At 46.3% G+C, this 21,094-nt stretch overlaps 1 protein-coding gene across 11 annotated transcripts in view; it reads left to right on the top strand.

Annotated features, from left to right (window-relative positions):
• Positions 1-21,094, top strand: part of ncam1a (neural cell adhesion molecule 1a) — a 155,154-nt gene that overhangs the window by 125,853 nt on the left and 8,207 nt on the right. For 3 of the 11 annotated variants that reach the window (XM_047042933.1, XM_047042942.1, XM_047042938.1), the window contains 7 exons: positions 90-257; positions 689-814; positions 7,654-7,656; positions 10,763-10,887; positions 11,722-11,902; positions 19,777-19,984; positions 20,439-20,555. In XM_047042933.1, coding sequence (XP_046898889.1) covers positions 90-257; positions 689-814; positions 7,654-7,656; positions 10,763-10,887; positions 11,722-11,902; positions 19,777-19,984; positions 20,439-20,555 — 928 coding nt within the window. Of the gene's footprint in view, positions 1-89; positions 258-688; positions 815-2,844; positions 2,860-4,761; positions 4,810-7,653; positions 7,657-10,762; positions 10,888-11,721; positions 11,903-14,949; positions 16,207-19,776; positions 19,985-20,438; positions 20,556-21,094 lie in introns of those variants that run through there. The other 8 variants (XM_047042931.1, XM_047042937.1, XM_047042935.1 and 5 more) reach the window with 6 other exon arrangements.

Here is a 21,094-nt window from a genome sequence, read left to right as displayed (position 1 = left end):
TCTCTCTCTGTGTCTCTCTCTCTCTGTGTGTGTGTCTCTCTCTCTCTCTGTATGTGTGTCTCTCTCTCTCTCTCTGTGTGTGTGTGTAGATGTGCCCTCTGCTCCGGGGATCAGCCGTGTGGAGCCCTTCTCCAGCACCGCCCTGGTGACCTTCGAGGAGCCGGAGGCTGACGGGGGCGTGCCGGTGCTCCGGTACCGGGCTGAGTGGCGTGCCGGCGGACAGGAATGGACCAGCAAGGAGTACGAAGCAGAGGACGGTGAGATAAACACACAGCCACGACCCTCACCATAACCAGCACCACGACCCTCACCACGACCCTCACCACGACCTTCACCACGACCTCACCACGACCTCACCACGACCCTCACCACGACCAGCACCACGACCCTCACCACGACCCTCACCATGACCCTCACCACGACCCTCACCACGACCTTCACCACGACCTCACCACGACCTCACCACAACCCTCACCACGACCAGCACCATGACCCTCACCATGACCCTCACCACGACCCTCACCATGACCCTCACCACGACCCTCACCATGACCCTCACCACGACCCTCACCATGACCCTCACCATGACCCTCACCACGACCCTCACCATGACCCTCACCACAACCAGCAGCATAACCAGGTCTCTGGCTCTTGTGAATGTGTCTGACTGAGCTCTTCCTCCGGTCAGACATGGACGTCCTCACCATGGTGGGGCTGAAGCCGGAGACGTCCTACGAGGTCAAGATGTCCGCCATCAACGGCAAGGGGGAGGGCGAGAGCAGCGCGGCCGTGAGCTTCAAGACCGAGCCCGTCCGTAAGTCCACCGCTAGCGTTAGCGCTCACCTCACCCTAACGCTTCCCTCCCCTCGTCCCTGCAGCCCAACACCAGCCCAGCGCCCCAACACCAGCCCAGCACCCCAACACCAGCCCAGCACCCCAACACAAGCCCAGCACCCCACACCAGCCCCTCCACCTCACCCCCATCAGGCTGGATGCATCCCTCTGACTCCTCCCTGGGGGAGGATTTACTCTGGGAATGCATCTTCTCTCCCCTGCCCCTCCTCCCTCCCTCCCCTTGCCCCGCCCCTTCTCCCTCCCCTTGCCCCCCCCCCCCCACACACCTCCACCCACCTGCCTGTCTTATGCAGCGAGGGGTGAGGAAGGGGGAGAGGTGTCTAAGCTTCCACTCATTTGTTCCGTAACGTCGGCAGAAGGGTCTGATTTAGTCGAGTCCTCCCTGTCCTCCTCTCCTCTCTGTGTGCGTGTGCTCCGACTCGGCCTCATCAGCGTTCTGGGCTTCTCTCCTGGCTTGTTCCAGGCTGCAGAGAACATCCCACCCCCTCGCAGCCTCCTAGACTGTGTCAGCATTTGTTACCCGCAAAAAAGCATCATTAGTCTGTGTGTAAAGTTCGGCTTTCATCCTGTGAACTTTCTGGGCTCAGTTTGAGGTAATCAGAGGACAACTTCTCTCATGAAGGTCATTTGATGGTCCCTTTGTAAATGCATAACTCATCGGTGGATTACATAATGTAGGTATCTTGCCAGAATGCGTTGCTCATTCTACTTAGATCAAACTATTGAACAAGAACCAAGCTAACTTTTGCATGGACTTGTTGAGAGTCTCTGGGTTTGTGAACACCTCGACAACTCAAGCTGCTTGTTGATCTTCTGAAGCTGTGGGATTGTTATGTTGCCTGGCCAAACACCAGTATTAGCTCTTCTAAGCTGATGTTCAAGTCAAACATTTCGTCCAATTGATACATAAAATCACATTATTCCATGGGACCATACTTAACATTAAGTCAGATTGGTCTAAAATGTTAATGTAACATTATAATGTACATAAGTACTGTACGCAAGTCTAAATAGTTTCCTTCTCTGAAGATAACGTAGTATGTTAAAGTGCACTGACACATATTAAATCATAGAGCCTGTGTTAAACCCAAGAGTTATAAAAATGAATCCTGTATGAATGTGGTTAACGTTGAGTGGCACAGATGGAGAGTCGCTTTTAAAAGACAAAATAGAGTTAGGGATTTACCTCCTAAACATTTTAGACTTTTAGAATAAATGAATACAGTCGTTGAATACAGTGTTTAATCAAAGTGTTAATCATGACGCAGACCGTGCTGGTCGACATGAACACAGGTGTGGAAGAACTGGAGTTTGCTAGCAGTCGCTTCTTTCTCAGAGACTCTTTCCCTCTTTCTCGCTCTCTCTTGCTCTCTCGCTTTCTATCTCGTTTTCTCTCCGTCTCTCACCATCACTCTCTCTCTGTCTGTTTCTCTCTTTCTCAGTTTCGTTCTCTCTCTCCCTCTCCTCTCCCTCTTTCTCTCTCTCTCTGTCCTAGTTTGCTTACGGTTCGTTCCCCATCTGGTCGTGTAGAGCGAAGGCAGCGTTGCTGTCGTTCGGCGATGGCTGAGTCAGCTGTGTGCGTTCTGAATCAATCTTCGTTTGATTCTTAGCTGCTTCCTGTCACGCTCCCATCTGCTTCCTGTTACCCTGCGTGCTTCTGTAGAAACTTCAATCCCTCCTTCTGTTTTCACACTCTGCTAAGGGGGCTTTGTCCTGTTACCTCACGATTTTAGAGAAAAACATTTTTCACAAATTTCAAAAAGAAAAGAAAAAAGAAACATGTAAAAGCAAATATAAGGCTTTTCATAAGATTTCATCAACATACCATCAGTGTTTTAATTTCTTTCTTATTTTCATCTATTTCATAAAAGCTTATTACCTGTCAGGACAGAGTCTCCCCCATATCATTTTGTGTAATTCTGTTGTCATGGTTTCTGTTTCTTCTGATCGGTTCTGCTTCATCTGTTTTTGTTTTATCGGATTCCTCAGGCTATACTTTCACAAGTAAGTTTCTCACCTCCTGTTTTCTGTTACTTTTCTCATCCTTATTTCTCACACATTTTCTGCTGACGATTCTGTTGCTAGCGCATGTTGAAATTCAGCATATTTTTCCATATATGGTTTTACACATTCTTTCCCATTGTTTTAACTGGAGACATGTCTGTTTGCCTGTGGCCTCGGAATACAAGGTGCTATTTGACAGGCTAGCGACCCTCCAGACCTCACGCTGTGCATTTGTTCTTGTAAATTTTTCCAGACGGCATACCGTTTCAGTACGCTAACATGGAGACAGGTTGGTGTAGCTGTGTGGTAGCTATAACGACAGGCTGTAAGCTTGTTCTGAGTGCCCATCTAGCATCCCCTTAGTCCCTGACTCCAAGCCCCTCGCTCTGTCCCTGTGTTTCACATCTGTAAACCCTCCCTCATCACGACTCTCCCTGACACATGAAGAGTGAGTGTGTGAGACGATTCGTTCCCAAACAGAAACTTTCCTTTTCTAGTCTCCCAGAGCCCCAGTAGTAGTAGTAGTAAAGGAGCATTGACAACATGTATCACCAAACTTCCTATCACCACAAAAACTTTAACAGAAAACTTAGCTGCCACAATGTCGGGAGGGGGGAGAGAGGGGGAGGACTATGCAGAGGTGACACCTCTGTAACGTTTGGGTGTCACACGGCTCAGAAACAGCTCTGGGTACAGCTCAGCTGCTGGGCCGCGGCGGGTGGGCGGGGCAGGGTGGGGCTTATTGTTTTACTTCTCAAGGCTGAGATGGAAGCGCCAGAGAAGCGTGACAGACACGGCGTCTGGTGATGTTACAGACTCCTACATGCTGCTCCGTGGGCTTCATCAGCGCTGGGGCAGGTGGGGGGGGGGTGCTTGGATAACGGCCCGGGCCGATCACATCCATCCAGGCTTCGCCAGCCGCTGTCTGGAGCTACAGAGAAATAAGGTTTAGGTACAAACAGAAAACAATAGTGTTGAATGGTAGAAGTGGATAATGAAGGGCAAAGCCGATATTGAAAGAAAGTAATATGCGATTATCTAACTGTTCTTACATTTCGGTGTATGGCATTTTGGTGTTTGGTTTGTGTGTTGGTTATGACAATATGACAACCTGCTGTTCTTGGTTTTATCGCCTTCACACACGTGTAGGATGAGTTTCTAGACGTATTACTCTCTCTCTCTCTCTTTCTCTCTCTCTCTCTCTCTCTCTCTCTCTCTCTCTCTCTCTCTCTCTCTCTCTCTCTCTCTCTCTCTCTCTCTCTCCTTCTCTCTCTCTCTCTCCGTCTCTCTCTGTCTCTCTGTCTCTCTCTCTATCCTTAGGAACGATTAAAAGTCTAAGAACATTTTCCCTGGGTCTATTTTTTATGAATTCTTAACACCAACTACAGGATCTGCCTGAACCGATACCTCCACAAACCCACTCCAGCTACACAGATTATAACTCACTCATGAAACACCATTCTTAGTTTGTGATTGTCTCTCTGTTTCTGCAGTCATGTGAGCTTACTCCAAATCATGCAGTGTGATGTTTTGCCACAGTCACTGGATTACAATAGGTTTTCCGCTAGTGTTGGAAAAACCTGTACAGTGACCACTAGACTGAATTATTGCTTTCTGTAACATCGCTACACATGTTTTACTGTGCTCTATGTGTCTTCACCAGGGTTAATCTAGTCTGGTGGGGTTGGTCAAAACGACTTCTCTCTTCCCATTCATAAAGTATTGCTTGTTGCTAATGGACAACAGGCAAACCTTGGGAACAAATCTGATCAGTGCACCGGAGTCTACATCTGTCCAACCACATCACATTAACTACATCTCAAGTTGTCTGTTGCACCACAAATTATTTTCTCCACCAACCCGGGGAGCCCAGACCCTCACTGTGTTCTCACCATCTTGCAGTTTCTTCAGTGACTCCAACGCTTCTCGTTCCAACCAGTGCACCCCTTAGTGAGTATGCCACAGGTCTGGCAGTTTGGAGTGTCTGTCAACAACCAAACCGCCTCTCTGTTTAGTTTGTATCTTAGAGCCACGGTGCCTCAACAGCATGGCCTGTAGCTATGACAAGTAGTGAGCGGGGTGAGGGTGGGGGAGAGATGATTTGCTGATATAGTCGGGAATGGGTTGGAGCAATGAGATGAGTTTATCCCTGAACCTTCTCAATGCTCCTCTCCCCAGTAGAACACCTCCGCACTAACCACAGTCTAGGGTTAACCTTGTGTCATCGTGACCCATTAGTCCTGGGCAATATGAATTCAGTTAACACCACAGTGCATGTACCGGATGAATTTATTCAAACGGCTATTTGGACCACCCCTTTTTGCGGTGTGCTTGATTTGAAGTTCATTTGTAATGATGATAATAATACAGAGAAAACAAATAATCTAAATATTTTTGTTGCTTGTGACTTGTGTGTTGAAATGCAGCATGCAGCAACGTGAAATTCTTTGGTTGTTATGATTTTACGGTTCAAAAGAAGAGTTACAATTCTGCAAGGCACCTGCCTCAGAACCTGCCGTTTCCCTGCCCTCTCCTTTCTACATGAGCAGGATACACTGCCTCTAGATTTTTACCTTCCCATAATATAACGGCTGTACGTGCGTGATAAAAACATCTGAAGCAAGCCAGCAGCTCCATCACTGCACTGTATGAGAAAAGTAAAGAAAAGAAAGAAAAGTATAAGGAAGAAAAGTACAAGAACACATATTTTTCCAACTGTCCTCTCTAACCTCCTGGTAACCTCAAGAATGACAGTTAGGGAGGACGGTTCGGGGTGATTTTAATGTAACCATGACAGCATACATGATGAGATGAGACCTGGGCTCAGAGCAGGGAGCAGTGGAGCACACAGTGCTGGGATGGACACCTGTGTGGTCTTGGGAGAAGAACAAGCATAAGTGCTTCTTAAACCTAGTCAGACCTCTGCTGCGAGCTGAAGACGGCTTCTTTTAGGGATTCCTACCGTGAGATCGCTAGAAACAAAATCGAAGAGAGGCGGAATAGAAAACAGACAGCTGGAGGTTCATATTGGAAATCTCTCACCCTTATGAATACCAAACAGCAGGAAATGTTAATCTCTCCTTACCTAAGCCCTTTGTGACATAAGACCGCCTGAAAAGTTAGGACTGAGGTAGATAACTGAGTTGCACCGGTCAGCTATTTATTTTACTAGAAAACAAAAACTCGTTTTACTTGAACCGCTTTGAGATCGTTTGTTGATAAACTATCTGATGATTCAGCTAATTTTGGATTTTGTCTACAAAGTTGTCATCTGAGTTTTTGTTGCGTGCATTTTCAAAAGTTGCTTCAGAGCACAGAGTAACTGTAGTACATGATCAACCCGTGAGTGCTCATCAAACTGATTGTGAGGGCATGGATTACAGATCGTGAGGTTGCAGGTTCAAATCCACCCCTTACATTACTCTGGATAAAACCGTCTGCTAAATGAACACATTATTATTATTATTATTAAGTAGTCCAGTTCTATGTGCTGTATAACATGTTCCAACCCCCCGCCCCCAAGAAACGTAACTATAGTAACAGCCAGAGAGATGATCTTAAAACTAACATAATCATAGAACAGCTATTGTTCACTAGATTAGCGACTAACTTTGTTTAACAACCTTTAGAAAGTACTGGATTGTTACAGAGCATACAGTATTATCAGACGATAACAGATTGTCGTGGTTAAACGCTTACAGCTTTTACACTTGCTCAATCGTGAGATTTCCCCTCACTATGGCGATGTGGTAACAATGGTGCATTGAAACGAGTTTAGCACAAGGTACATGGAGTAAGTATTTCGGATGGTGCATGCCTAATGGTTCGAAATAACGATTCCTAACAAAGTTTGGAGTTTTTCTATTTTATCTTGAAAAGCATAATTCCCTGTAGAACTGAGGTATTGTGTGTGTGTGTAGGTAGGTCATCTGTTGTGACAGAACAATGTCTCTGTTTTTAGATTTGTGCTGCCCTGTTGTCTAATTCTTTCAGCTTTCAGAGTCATAATACTGTCAACGTGACGTCCCTAACCCTCCATGTGCCCCTGTTGTGATGCACAGCATCATGTACCACGTGTCGACCTGCATGATGTGCTTTGGCTATCAGTATTGTAAATACTGCAGGCTTTCCTCTGTTTTAAGAACATGTACATTGCTTGGTTTGGTGTCACACCTTTTGGTGTCACTCGTAAAAAAGAAATTGGTTCTTTGGGTTGGCTAAAAGGTCACATTTGTCATATTTTAATTTTTTTTATCACAGAAATCGATTGAAAGGCACATGAATGTCAGTCAGAGGAAATACTGTTTCATTGGTGTGGATGCATGAGGCAGTTTTGGGCAGAACCATTTTTGTTTGAATTGGAAGTTTTATTCTGTATTAATTCTCCCATAAGGTGTTCCCTTACATCCCCAACTTCTGTTTGTCTTTTATAAAAACATCTTTATGTAACAGAACTCATGCTGGACGTCCAAAATGCTTCATGTATCTAAATGCTATACATGTTTCTGTGTTTTGATGTGCAAAGACGTTCTGTTTTAAATTTATACATTTATTTTTGTTGTTTGTTTTGTATCGTTTTGTCTTTTAACTTTCTTGTTGTTTTGTTTCTTACCCATAATTACATCATTAAAAAAATATATTTTGTATTTTCCATGTGACTCCCCAACCCCCCCCTCCCTCCCTCCCTCCCTCCCCCTCCTTCACTTTCCTTTCAACCAATCATGTGCGTGCGTTTCATATGACTTTGTCATGTGGCTCTTGCATGGTGCTGATGTCGTCTTCGCGTGGGAACAGAAGGTAAATTTCTCTTCCGTTTGGTTCCGTTCAGATTATCTAAAGCACTGGACGAATATATAAGAATTCCAATTAGACTGACAGATTTACATTTAGGAAAAACAACAGATTTTTTGCATCCTATCTACCTCATCCCCCCCAGCCATCCATATAGGAATAACTCTTTATAATAACTTTTTCTTTAAAGATCAGCCATTATGCTTCCCAGCCGTCCTAACTACAGGTCGACGGATATGTTTTCAGACTGGTCTACTCAAGTTTTAACATCTCAGTGCCTTACTAGTCTGTTTTTCTGTATAATAATTATTAAATCGGGTATTGTCACCTTTAATTTATAGTTATGGGGGGAAAAAAAGCAAATGGTTGACCTCTAAATCTTACATACTGACATACCGTATAAATATTGTCCTTTTTTTCGGTGACTAAAATACCATGCCATTGCCATAGCTGTAACAAGCAGGGCATCTTCTCCACTTAGAGAACACCCACCATCATCTCAGCCCCCAAACATCTCACTAGCGATGTTAAAACTTCCACCTTTTACACACTGCCCGGCACACCGGGAACTGTCCAGTGAAACAGGGTTCTTTACTCTTTTACGGAGATCCCTCATTTTACTAAAATATCTCCACCTGTTAAACCCTCACCTAATGGACTAACTGTGGTCTTCACCCCACGTAAATGCATGCTTGCAAGTTCACCCTGTTTCTGTCTCCCCCTCCTTAACTGCCCGTCTGCCCAGAGGAACAGCGCCCGCCTGTCTGCATGTCTGTCTGTCTGTCTGCATGTCTGTCTGTCTGTCTGCCTTGTCTGCATGTCTGTCTGTCTCTCTCATACCTGTCATGTTATTCACACCTGTACTGATTAAACTGGAAAATTGGCAGTGTTTTGTACGATATCCACAATTTGTGTAACAATCCTACTGTTATGGTGTTGTTCTAAACTGTAGACGTATAAATCTATGAAGATGCACACATTTTTCGACTAGTCAGAGGGCTTTTTAAAAAAAAAATTAATATCCACAATTGGTTAGTCTCACTGGATTTATGAATTAGTAACAATAAACATATTAGTTATTCTTGATCAGATTAAAAAGTTAACTTTAAGGGTCAAGATTGACAGAATATTCCAGAATCACTACACATTGAATAATAATATGGTCTGCATGATAAAGCATGTTTTCTGTTTAGTTCTATATTTTGTGTATAACCCTAATGACTTTCTCTCCTGATTAGCTTGAGGAGAAGTCACACATAACGTGGAATGGTGCTCATGGGAGATCTTCTATACATAACTGTCTGGACATCGCACCATCTGCACTGCTTCTCTTCTCACTAACCCTTGTCTAATTTCAGCATCTAATCATGCTTACTCCAAGAGTGGTTGAATGCTTTTTCAGGAGAATGTAATCAGATATGTTGAACCATCTGAGGTGAACACTAAGTGCCCTTACGCATGGTTGATTGACTAATCGTGTAATCACAAAGATCGCCGTTTGTCAAGTGTCAAGAACGACAAATTTGCATTTCCAATTGAAGTGTTCTCCAAATCCAGTGAAATCACTCCAGTTTTAAGTGGGGACTTGTTACTGTATTGTGCGGATCACTGTAGTGAAAGCAGAGGGAATTCTTAAAGTTTACCCAGCAGTTCATAGATTTAAAAACGATTGTTACTGATTCGAGCCCCGAGCTACCAGAGGAAAACAGAAGCATGCTGTTCCCTCGGGAATCAATCTGGGAGATGAATGGGAACATTACTTCAAAATCCCCTAGACAGACACGCCTAAAAGTGGATCAGGATTCATCTGCCTCTTGCCCAATTATTTCTTATCTTTCTTCGCTGTGTTTGGCTCAAGTCAAAGGAGACAGGCTATTGTGTGGCGGACTGGCTTGTGGTCAGGGTTACAGTAGAACCCCCAAACCGCATTGTTCTCTACTGCCGTTGTCTGGGGCTGTTTGATATCTCCCGGCAGCGAAGCTTCTGTCTGCTGCTCTTTTGTTGGCTGCTACTACACTGACCTCGTCTCGCAGTTTAGTTGTTGATAAATAACACAAGGATGTTCTGAGGCAGCCAATTCGTGTCAAACATGGCAGTTAACTTCAAGGGCTTGGTAGCCAAGCAACCTTGGGTCAGAGCGTCCTGGCAGGACATTTGGGACACAACAAAACCATCTTTTAAACTCCTTCGATCGCAGCCAAACCCAGCCAAAAGTCCAAACCCGATGTCATTCGTGCATACTGAGGCAGTCATTTGAATCCTGGTTCTACCTTTTAGTCATAGGAGGTAATTGCTGTAAGAGCATATTGGCTTCTAACTAAGTATAACCAATGTTTACATGATTAATGAGTGTTTCTGATTAGACTCTCTTCCTCTTAGCCCCCTGGGACTGAGGTGGCATGGCTTCCTAGTTAAGGGATTATGTGATTAAATGCGCAAACACACACACACACACATCCTGCAACACACTGACCCTCGCTCCTAGCGGACCATGATCATGTTATTAAATGTAATGAAGTAACATGTCCAATCAAGGCTGAGGTGGCTAATGAACTTGTGTCCCTGTCGTTAGTGTGCAGGGTGGCCCAGATCACGAGGTGTTCCTCTGTGTCCTCGCTCCCCCCGGGCGCTCCCGCTAGCTGTCCATCACACAGACACAGCCCTTGGTGACAAAGAGCCAGTTCCTGGTCTCACGTCGTCCTGTGTCACCACAGAGCCGGCTGTCCTCCGGAAACACTGGGCCTCCGGCAGCAGCACCAACCACGCTGCAGGGGGATTTCAAACAGGGCTCGATCAGTTTGTTGGGGGACAGATGTAGCTCATCGGTAGAGCATCGGACTGCAGATCAAAAGGTCTCGGGTCCCCCCGCCCACTCCCTCTGGGTTAAATGAGCACAGTAACATCTTCATGACAGGGTGTTGCGGAGGAGATCACCACCTCACGATGACACAGAAACACTCAGTTAGACAGATGGTCTCGCGGTGCCAGGAAACGAGAGACATCTGTGTCGTAGCCATGCCATCTGCGTCGTCAAGGGGGCTCAGGGGACGAGACAGCCTCATTGGGCGTTGCCGTGGAGATTGACCGTGTGTCCCTGCTATGTGCCTCGTAGGGGAGCCCAGTCCTCCTAAGCTGGACGGAGAGCTGGAGAAGACGGGCGACTCCTTCAAGGTCAACTGGGTCATGCAGGACGACGGCGGCTCCCCCATCAAGCACTACCTGGTCCGCTACAAGCCTGTGAGTACGATGAGAGAGAACGCCTCCTGACCTCTGACCTGCTGTCGTGTCTGTAGCCCGCTCGCTGCGTGAAAGATTAACCTTCCGCCTGGGCTTCGAAAGGGGATCGTGCTTTGTTGTTCTGGGTTGGTCCTTCTGTCGCCCTCCTCTTCTGACGGCGGCTAACGCTCTCCTCTCCTCACTCCGGCCCTCTCCTCACCCTTTCCCCTCTCCTCACCCTCTCCTCACCCTCTCCTCACCCTCTCCCCTCCCCTCTCCTCACCCTCTCCCCTCTCTTCTCTCCTCTCCTCACGCCGGCCATCTCTTCACCCTCTCCTCTCCTCACCCTCTCCCCTCTCCTCACCCTCTCCTCACCCTCTCCCATCTCCTCACCCTCTCCCCTCTCCTCACCCTGTCCCCTCTCCTCACCCTCTCCCCTCCCCTCTCCTCACCCTCTCCCCTCTCCCCTCTCCTCACCCTCTCCCCTCTCCTCACCCTCTCCCCTCCCCTCTCCTAACCCTCTCCCCTTTCCTCACCCTCTCCCCTCTCCTCACCCTCTCCCCTCTCCTCACCCTCTCCCCTCCCCTCTCCTAACCCTCTCCCCTCCCCTCTCCTCACCCTCTCCCCTCTCCTCTCCTCATGCCGGCCCTCTCTTCACCCTCTCCCCTCCCCTCTCCTAACCCTCTCCCTTCTCCTCACCCTCTCCCCTCCCCTCTCCTCACCCTCTCTCCTCACCTTCTCCCCTCCCCTCTCCTAACCCTCTCTCCCCTCCCCTCTCCTCACCCTCTCCCCTCTCTCCTCTCCTCACGCCGGCCCTCTCTTCACCCTCTCCCTTCTCCTCTCTCCTCTCCTCAGAAACACGGCTCGGACTGGAAGCCAGAGATCCGCCTCCCCACTAGCAGTGAGTTTGTGGTTCTCCGAGGGCTGAAGTGGAACGTTGAGTATGTGGTGTACGTGGTGGCTGAGAACCAGCAGGGCAAGTCCACCCCTGCCGTGTTCTCCTTCAGAACCGCAGCAGAACCCACCGCCGTCCCAGGTATGGCACACACCCAGCCCGCTGCACACACACACACACACACACACACACACACACACACACACACACACACACACACACACACTGGCAACAGAGATGCTGAGTCTGGGAAAGAACACTTCAGATTTGTTGAAGTGAAGTTTTAACTAGGTAGTTGTCGTTTCCTAACTAATTCCTCTAGGAAGTCGAAAGCATTTCTCTCTGGTATCTTGTTGTCATTTTGTACTTGATTTCAGTTGGATTTTTGAAATCAAGTTTCTGATAAATAACAACGTTGTTGATCTAAAATGGCCACACACGTAGTGCTGCCTGAAGGGCAACATTCATCACAGTGAAGACCTCTCTTCGGTCCAGTAGATAGCCTCAGAGCCAAAGAGAATGGTTGAACACACCATTACACACACTGGCTTGAGGGCACTAGGATAGATGAATAAATCAAAAGGGCCTGGTAGCTTGTTTCACTGTTAGCGGGGCCGAATGCAGTACCTTCATGTTAGGTTTCACACTGACCAGTACCGTCAGAGCAGAGAATGTTTGTCAGGGTTTTGAACATTGCTGTTGGTGCCAGTGAACCCTCCCCAGCACACAGTGGGCTTGGTCTCTGTTGACAGTTTGTGTGGGCTGAAAGGTTTGCATTTGAACTTGAGCTGTGTCACCCACTGACCAAACCTGGGCTTTGAACCCGTCGCTGTTCGTCTCTCCTGTGTTGCACTCCTTAGAATTTCTGCTTTTTTACCCTGCACATTCATCTGTCCTGCCGTCCTCTCTACAACTAGAACTATAAAGCTGCATGTGTCCTGGCAACCTTAGTCTCTCTATCAAGGTCCCTCTCCCTTTCCACTAATATTTACATTTCCTCTCCTCTGTCAGTGTCTCCTCAACTTCATTTCCTCTCTTCCTCCTCCTCTGCTCCTCTCTTCTTCCTCTTTTCCTCCTCTTCCTCTCCTCCTCCTCTCCTTTACCTTCTTCACCCACGCTGGCTGTTTGATGTTGCCGTGAAAGAGCATCAAAAGTCAGTCTCCCTCCAATTCCCTTCTCTCTCCCCCTCTCTCTCTTTCTGAATCTCTTCTCCCCCCCCCCCTCTCTCCCTCCTGCCAAAGCCAGGTTTAGTGGCTCTCAGTTCTCACTCGCTGCCAGATTTACTGACCTGAAAATGTGTCTTGGCTCAGTGGGGAAGGAGCCTGCAGTCCTTGCATGGTGACGCCTCCACAGGATTAATGTGTTAATGCTTTACTGGAGACCTAACAGGCATCTGCCAGAGTGTGGCCCAGGCAGCCAGCTCTTCCTCATGCGCTTGGTGGGAATCGGCCATATAGCAGTGGGAGGTTTGGATCTCTTTACTCTCCTGCCAGAGCAGGTTCACCTGAACACTAGCCAAGTTTTTTTTTTTCATTTCATTTTTTCATTTCAGTGGTGTCTTCTTTTGTTTTTGTTGCTGTGCCACAAACTGCAGAGCCAGTGGTTGTGCCTGCAGTCTTGTTTTTCAAATAAGAAGCAGCAAGGTGTTTTTAGCAGGACAAGAACATAGTGGACAATTACATTCATATTTACCCAGACTTGCTCTAAAGCTCTGCTAAGAAGAATGACAAAATCAGTTATTGTTCCAAGTTGAGTCCAGGCCAGCTATAGGAGGAGTTGGCATGGCAACACGAAGACCAGTGCAGTTGCACTTGTCTTATATGAAGTAGACGCTTTTTGTAATGAAAATGTTTTGTTTAAAAGAAAAAAGTCTGTTTATTCAGTTAGGGTTAAGACAGATAAGGAGTTTTGACCCTCAGGCTTTGGTGAGCGTGCTCTGTATGACAGGACAGTAGTTTTGACCCTCAGGCTTTGGTGAGCGTGCTCTGTATGACAGGACAGTAGTTTTGTCCCTCAGGCTTTGGTGAGCGTGCTCTGTATGACAGGACAGTAGTTTTGACCCTCAGGCTTTGGTGAGCGTGCTCTGTATGACAGGATAGTAGTTTTGACCCTCAGGCTTTGGTGAGCGTGCTCTGTATGACAGGACAGTAGTTTTGACCCTCAGGCTTTGGTGAGCGTGCTCTGTATGACAGGACAGTAGTTTTGACCCTCAGGCTTTGGTGAGCGTGCTCTGTATGACAGGACAGTAGTTTTGACCCTCAGGCTTTGGTGAGCGTGCTCTGTATGACAGGACAGTAGTTTTGAATCCAAATCTCCCCTGCTGAAGCTGATATGAAGCGAAACAACAAAGAAAAGATATTCGCTTGTGCAGTTTTAATAACGTAACATCATTTATTCATTCAGCCTTCACAAAACATCAACTTTACTTTGAATATCTCCTTCATATTCTTACTGGAATGTGACGTTTGCCTGGGCTCCCGACCCAGTGAGGGAGATCAGGTCGCGTCTCACTCTCTCTGCTCTCTCTCTGGGCTCACCTGACTGCCTGCCTTCCACTCAAAGGCATGAAGACAAGCCAGTCATCCAGACAGAACCCCCTATGATCCATTGTGATTGGCTGAGAAATATGACAGCTGTTGCCGGGGGAGATACCAGGGAGAATGCCCCTTTACTCTGTGTCTGTGTTCGTCAACATTCCCAGTGACCCCGCATCACTTTGTTAACCTTTCACCCCCCGCCTGCTTGTCGTGATCGACCTGTCGTTTGCCGTTTGCTACTAACTTGTTATGGCTTTTTTTACGTTGATCATCTAACCTGCTAAGAGTTCCTTTACTGTTCCTTTATTTAGTCTCAATTAACCTTTCGAACTTGTGTTTCTGTATATATGACCTATTTTCTCTATCTCTCTCTCTCTTTTGTCTCTCTCCCTCTCCCCCCCCCCGTGCCTGTTCTTCCTGCCCCTTCCTCCCTGTCCGTGTCTTCACCTGTGGTCTTCTTGGGCACCTCTGGATCCTAACATCTCCATACACACAATTTTCCCTTATTTTTTTCTTTTCTTTTCTGTGTAACCGTCACTTTTAAAAAAAATTATGTTTCCTTTTTATTTATGTATTCATTTATTTGCTGTGTCACTGTGAACGATTCCTGGTGTTTGTTGTTGTGGTGTTTGTTTCCTGTGGTGACCTCAGCGACCCTTGGCTGTTCGTCCGTGTCGTACACGCTGGCCTCTCTCACGCTCTCTGTGCTGACTGTGTTGTGGCTCGTATAGACGCCCCCGAGAGAGAGAGGATGGCCTGGTGTTTGACACCTCAGCTGGGCATCCTTGTTTTCTGCCTTTTGACCCTTGTGCTGACACAAAAAATAATTATAATAGTAATACATGACGAATCAAGATATCGATTTCATGTTAAGGGGGTTTCGAAAATGTCAGTACTTATGTCATTCAGAATGTTTTTATTTTGTTTTGCTTTTTTGAAGGGGGTCACCTTTTTCCCCCCCGTATGTAAAAGGTGCATAATGCTGTTCAGTGTGGCTTTTGTCATGTTATGATGGATTTGAGTACCGTTGGGACACGTTGTGTATTCTGCGTGTGTGTACAAGTTTGAACTGCTTCCATTATCCCTCCTGTACATCATGAAACTCCAGAGGCAGGCTTCGCAGAGGGATTTTGTATCAGTTAACATAAGACCATTAACATTTCTTATTTAATCTTTTCAGTTCATTTGTAGTTTTATTTTCCATAAGGCTCATATCGAAGAAGATGCAGTGCTTGCCCTGTATAGGGGATAAGACACTGCCTTGGTGGTTCAGATTGTCATTCTAATTGTTTTGTGACAAAGTGTACATAATCTTTTCAAAAGATCTTCAAAAACAAAATATACTGTAGGCTGTTCTTTTGATAGAATCTTTTTTTTCCTCTTTTTACCTTGATGAAACAACAGAACACGTAAAAGAATTAATGCTACAGCTGTTAAAACACTAAAATCTATATGTCGGTCATTTTCAATAATGTGAAATTATTATATTCTATAATACATTTTTGTAAGTACATACCAGTGTTTCCATACTGTATTCATTGTAGATTTTATGGAGATATATGGGAGGGGGGTGGAATAGTAATACTACCTTTTTTCTTTGACAAAGTAAGATTAGAGACTCTTATTCTGAAACGCCAGACTGACGCAGTGCCTCCCTGTTGGTGTTCCCCCCAGAAACACAAGCTTGTTTATTTACCCCATCATCTGCTCGTGGGCCGCTTGAACAGAGGGGCATGTGTGCCCTGCAGTGGGGCTGTAAACCAGGGTCAGAGCCCTCGAACACTGAGGCCTGATGCACTGACAACAGCCTCCAGGAAAGGATTGCTGTGTTGGGTTCAAATATCAGATTAGCTTTTTTTTTGTTTTAGTTTTTTTTTTTTTGTTTTTTGTTTGTTTTTTTTCTCTCCCACCCCCCTCTCCCCCACCCCCCTCTCCCCCACTCCCCTCTCCCCCACCCCCCCTCTCCCACCACCCCATTTTGAAGTCAACATCGGAAGGTAATAAAGTTATGCGCCTGGAGTTAACTCCTGGTCCGCATGTGCCAACCCATTTGTTTGGTCCTTCCTTAATGCCATGAGAGGCGCTTTTTCCACACGTCACGAAGGAGCAGGGGTCGTGAGCGGTGTGCGTAAGGCAGCATCTGCCTCACTCTCTGGAGAGCGTGTCAGCGCAAGGGTTCACATCAGACATCTGGACACAGAGTCTCCTTCTGGTACAAACCACAACCCCTCAACCTGGCTCAGAACACCCTCCTTCTCCCCCCCCCTCACCCTGCCTGGGCCACACAGATATTGAACACCCTTCGATTTCCGTCTCTTAAAACACACCGTTCATAATCGAGTCATTGTTTTTCGAGTCTCGATCACCTGATGAGTAGCAGGTGAGGATCCGTGCCGGGGCTGTTCTGTGTTCTTGCTCTCTAATCTGCCGACCCAACAGGCCTGTAAGAAAGGTTCATGGAGGTGTGTACGCCTCAGCCAGGAGGGGTTTGTAGCCTTCTCAGTGTTCACAATGTCATTTATCACTCAGACAGTTGGGAGATGCAGGTGGATGGCAGCTCTACAGGAACCACAAGCTCTCTTCAGAGCCAGATCGATGCCTCTCTTTCACACCAGTACAAGCGTGGTCAACTATTAGACTCAAGGTTCTGAGGCCTTGACTACTAAACAAATAATACAAATGTTAAAACTAGTGTTTAATGAACGTGTTTTTCCTCTCCCCCATCGCTTCAAGCCTTGGGCTAATCTCTTACAGACTCCTACAAAACGTAAAAATCATATCCTTACAGCTTGGAGCTTTGCTTAGTACTTAGTACAGTACACACTTCAGACTTATCGAAATATTCTGAAAAGCTTGTATTGCCTTTCAGACTGTTGTGGCCTTCCTCAAGGACTAGCGATGCCTTCTCTATAGTGCTCAACTCTGATACATCCAACTCTCTGTATTCAACTGTTCCATGCCATTGCTATAGCGATACATCTCTGGAGCACGTCACAGCGATACATCTCTGGAGCACGTCACAGCGATACATCTCTGGAGCACGTCACAGCGATACATCTCTGGAGCAAGGCCTGGTAACCCAGCAACACACAGCCGATACACTCATAATAAAAAATTAGATATTTCCGCAAGCAGTAAATTGCACTGAGGGTCGTTATTGGAGCATATCATGCATGTTCTCACACTCAAAAAACATATCTACAGTTGTACTGTAATCCAACACACTTGGGATCATTTGACTATAATGATGTACTGCTACTGCTATACAACGATCTCAGTAGAAGCGTCTGTTAATTTAAAGTGTCCACACAAACATAAAAAATAGGCAATTATGTCCAGAAATGTAATGCTTGAGACTGAATGCTTGTACAAACTTCCAAACCGGTGACTAAATATCGTCCTTCGTACGGTACCAATGCAGACAGACTGTATTTGTTTAAAGGTAAACATTTACAGCTCTGACTTTCAATCAGCCTCTCTACACACACGTGAGTCTTCGATCCTGGAGCGCTAAAGTGTTTGAAAGTGTTTGCCAAAAAGGCTGCGTGTGTTACTGTAAGATAAGAGACTATACCGCCGACCGCCGTGGTGGAGGGGGGGGGGGGGGGGGGGGGGGGGGGTGAAACAGAACAAATATGACTCAATACATTTGATTGAGAATGCAGACTTATGAATATAAAAAAAAGAGAAGGTTTGTCTTTTGTTTGACGCTGAAAGATTGGTGAATCTGGATGATTTTGCAGAGGATGCGGCGAGAGAGAGTATTAGGTTACCTTGGTAAATAAAATATTTGACACAAATCAACCTTTAGAAGTTTTAGAACTAAATGCATGTTCTGTATCACAATACTGTTCTTCTGAAAAATCGCTTAAGTCCAAAGTCTTGTTTCTTCCGTTCTAAATTACAATTATAGCTTGTTCGACCACTAATAGATTCATACCAGAAGATGTAAAATGCCTCTCATCTCTTTTGACACATTAACAATCATAATTATCACTCTCCTGTTTCCTATTAACAATAGGCTACGCTAAACAAGGTTGTGTCGCACAAACAAATCTAGAAGGGACTGATTGCATCACATCTCGGAGTTCCTTGTTTGTTTCCTGAAAGTGGCTGCAAATAGTTTGGAAGTCTGATTTTGCAAGATTGATTATTAATTATTACACACATTTCGGCAATTAATTTGACTTTCAACACGATTCTGATTAGAAGTTTTGTAAATGCGTTGTCATATTAGCATTGTGAATTTTAACACGCGTGTGTGAAGTTTGTGTTGAGGGATGTTTATAAGTGCTAGCATGCTCATCCTCTCATGACAATGTGGTGTGGTGGTGAACATCTTAATGACATCCTTGTTTCACATCTTTGGGTATGAGCTCGTTACTGTCTGGTAAGTAGCTTGGGTTTTTGCTCCCTTAAAACACAACCCTTTTGCTTTTTTACCTTTACAAAAGTGTGATGTTATATTATTTTATTCCGTTTGCTTTTGTGTTATATCTTAGCCTGTATTTTACATTTGACCATGCGCCTAACCTTCGCCCTCCTGCCCGCAATTCATTCTTGTTGAGTCAAGTTCGTCTTTAATGCCATCTTCTGTGAAAGGGGTGTGGGGTCATGGTTCTACTAGACTGTTGTGTGAGCTGAGCGCACTGATTGAAGCTCCATGGTTTGCACTGTATGTTCTAATGTTTAGGCTTAGTTCTGGCATGCCTTCAATAGGCATGGCTGGTTTGTTTTTCAATATGGTTAAATATGTGTGTTGTCTCATGTTAAACCTAATCCTAATTTCATACCATAAATGGCTGAGAAATGCATTGTGTGTTTAACATATTAACTTCAATATGTTGGTACCACTTGTTTGTGATTTGGATGCAGCTAATACAATTTAATTGAAACAAATTGTTGGCTCAAGTGTATGCAAGAATTGACCACCTGTCTTTATATTCATCATCCAAAACAGATTTGTGTTGACTATGCAATAACTTGGCTCACAGTCTGCTTTGTTAAGAGCAACACACTTGAGACCTTGAACACATGCTATGGATGAGTGGTTGTGAATAAAATCCTGACTCATCATTTCTGTCTCTCTCTCTCTCAACATCTCTCTACCTCTCTCTCTACCTCTCTCTTTCTTACGCTGTCTACCTCCTTCTTTCTCTCTCTTTCTCTCTGTTTCTCTACCTCTCTTACTCTGATTTCTCTGTCCTGCATTCTTCTTTGTGTACCCCTCCTTCTCTCTATCGACGCTCACTTGTCCTCACCCTTTCCCCTCCCCTCCCTCTTTTTCTCTCTCACCCTCTCCCTCCCCCCCTCTCTCTCTTTCTCTTTCACCCTTTCCCCTCCCTCCCTTTCTCTCTCTCCATCTCTTTCTCTCTCACCCTTTCCCCTCCCTACCTTTCTCTCTCTCCCTCTCTCTCTCTCTCTCTCTCCCTCCCTCCCTTTCCCCCTCTCCCTCCCTCCCCCTCTCCCTCCTCCCAGACATGGCTACAGGGGGTCCAGGCCTGGGCACTGGTGCCATCGTGGGGATCCTGATCGTGGTCTTCATCCTGCTGCTGGTGGGCGTCGACGTCACCTGCTACTTCCTGAACAAGTGCGGTCTGCTCATGTGCATCGCCGTCAACTTCTGTGGCAAGGCCGGACCGGGGGCCAAGGGCAAGGACATGGAGGAGGGGAAGGCTGCATTCACGTGAGTGTGGACAAACTCTGCAGCTCTGCAGTAGCTGCAGCTCTGCAGCTACTGCAGCTCTGCAGCTCTGCAGCTACTGCAGCTACACTACTGCAGCTGTGCTGCTCCTGCAGATGCAGCACTGAGGCGCTTGTATGCTAGAGACAGTGAATATGCATAGAACAGGGATAACGATATACCTGTGTGATTATGATATATGTATATACCTCACATAATACAATATAATAGAGATAGGGAGAGAAGGAGAGAGAGAAAGAAAGAGAGGTAGAGAGAGAGGTAGAGAGAGGTAGAGAGAGGTAGAGAAAGGTAGAGAGAGAGAGGTAGAAAGAGGTAAAGAAAGGTAGAGAGAGAGATAGAGAGAGAGGTAGAGAGAGGTAGAGAAAGGTAGAGAGAGAGCTGCAAGTACGTGTGTGAGCCAGACGTGTGAGACAGCGCCCCCTGCCTCCTCCTGCAGGAAGGACGAGTCCAAGGAGCCCATCGTGGAGGTGAGGACTGAGGAGGAACGCACACCCAACCACCAAGGAGGCGGAGCCACGGAGCCCAACGAGACCACGCCCCTTACGGAGCCTGAGTGAGTGCAGCAGGGGGGTGGGGCTTACAGCAGGGGGGCGGGGCTTACAGCTGACCTCCCCACCTGAGGCAGAGAGGAGGCTCTTCACTGTGAGGAGGACATGATGTCAGACCTGTGTCGTGTCTGCTGAGGGAGAGACTCCACAGGGGCATCACCCCTCCCCTCCTCCCCTGGTCTCCTGGAGAGGGCAGTGAGAAGAGTGTTAGCGTTGCTGTTGAAAGATGTGGTGCGTAGAGGAGTGGTCAAACCATGAGTTTAGAAAACGATGTTTGTGAGAGAGAGCGGTGTTCTAGTTCTTATGTAGGTTGTAGTTCCCGCCTGGTGCCTGTAGTGGCAGTGAAGACCCGGTGTTCATCATCCTACACCTGAACTGTTCTCACAACATAAAATGTTGTGAATGACATGCCAACTAGAACCTCTAACATCCTTAAAAACTCAGTTATACCCTTAAACCTCTTATTCACATCACTTTGATTTAAATGTCCTTAGTTTTGCTTCAGTATTTGTGTCCCCTAATCCCTCACTTCACTCTGATTTTG

Source organism: Hypomesus transpacificus, chromosome 20 (assembly GCF_021917145.1).
Source record: "Hypomesus transpacificus isolate Combined female chromosome 20, fHypTra1, whole genome shotgun sequence".
Taxonomy (NCBI): Eukaryota; Metazoa; Chordata; class Actinopteri; order Osmeriformes; family Osmeridae; genus Hypomesus; species Hypomesus transpacificus.
The sequence above is the reverse complement of the archived record's forward strand: the minus strand, read 5'-3'. Positions and strand labels throughout refer to the sequence as shown.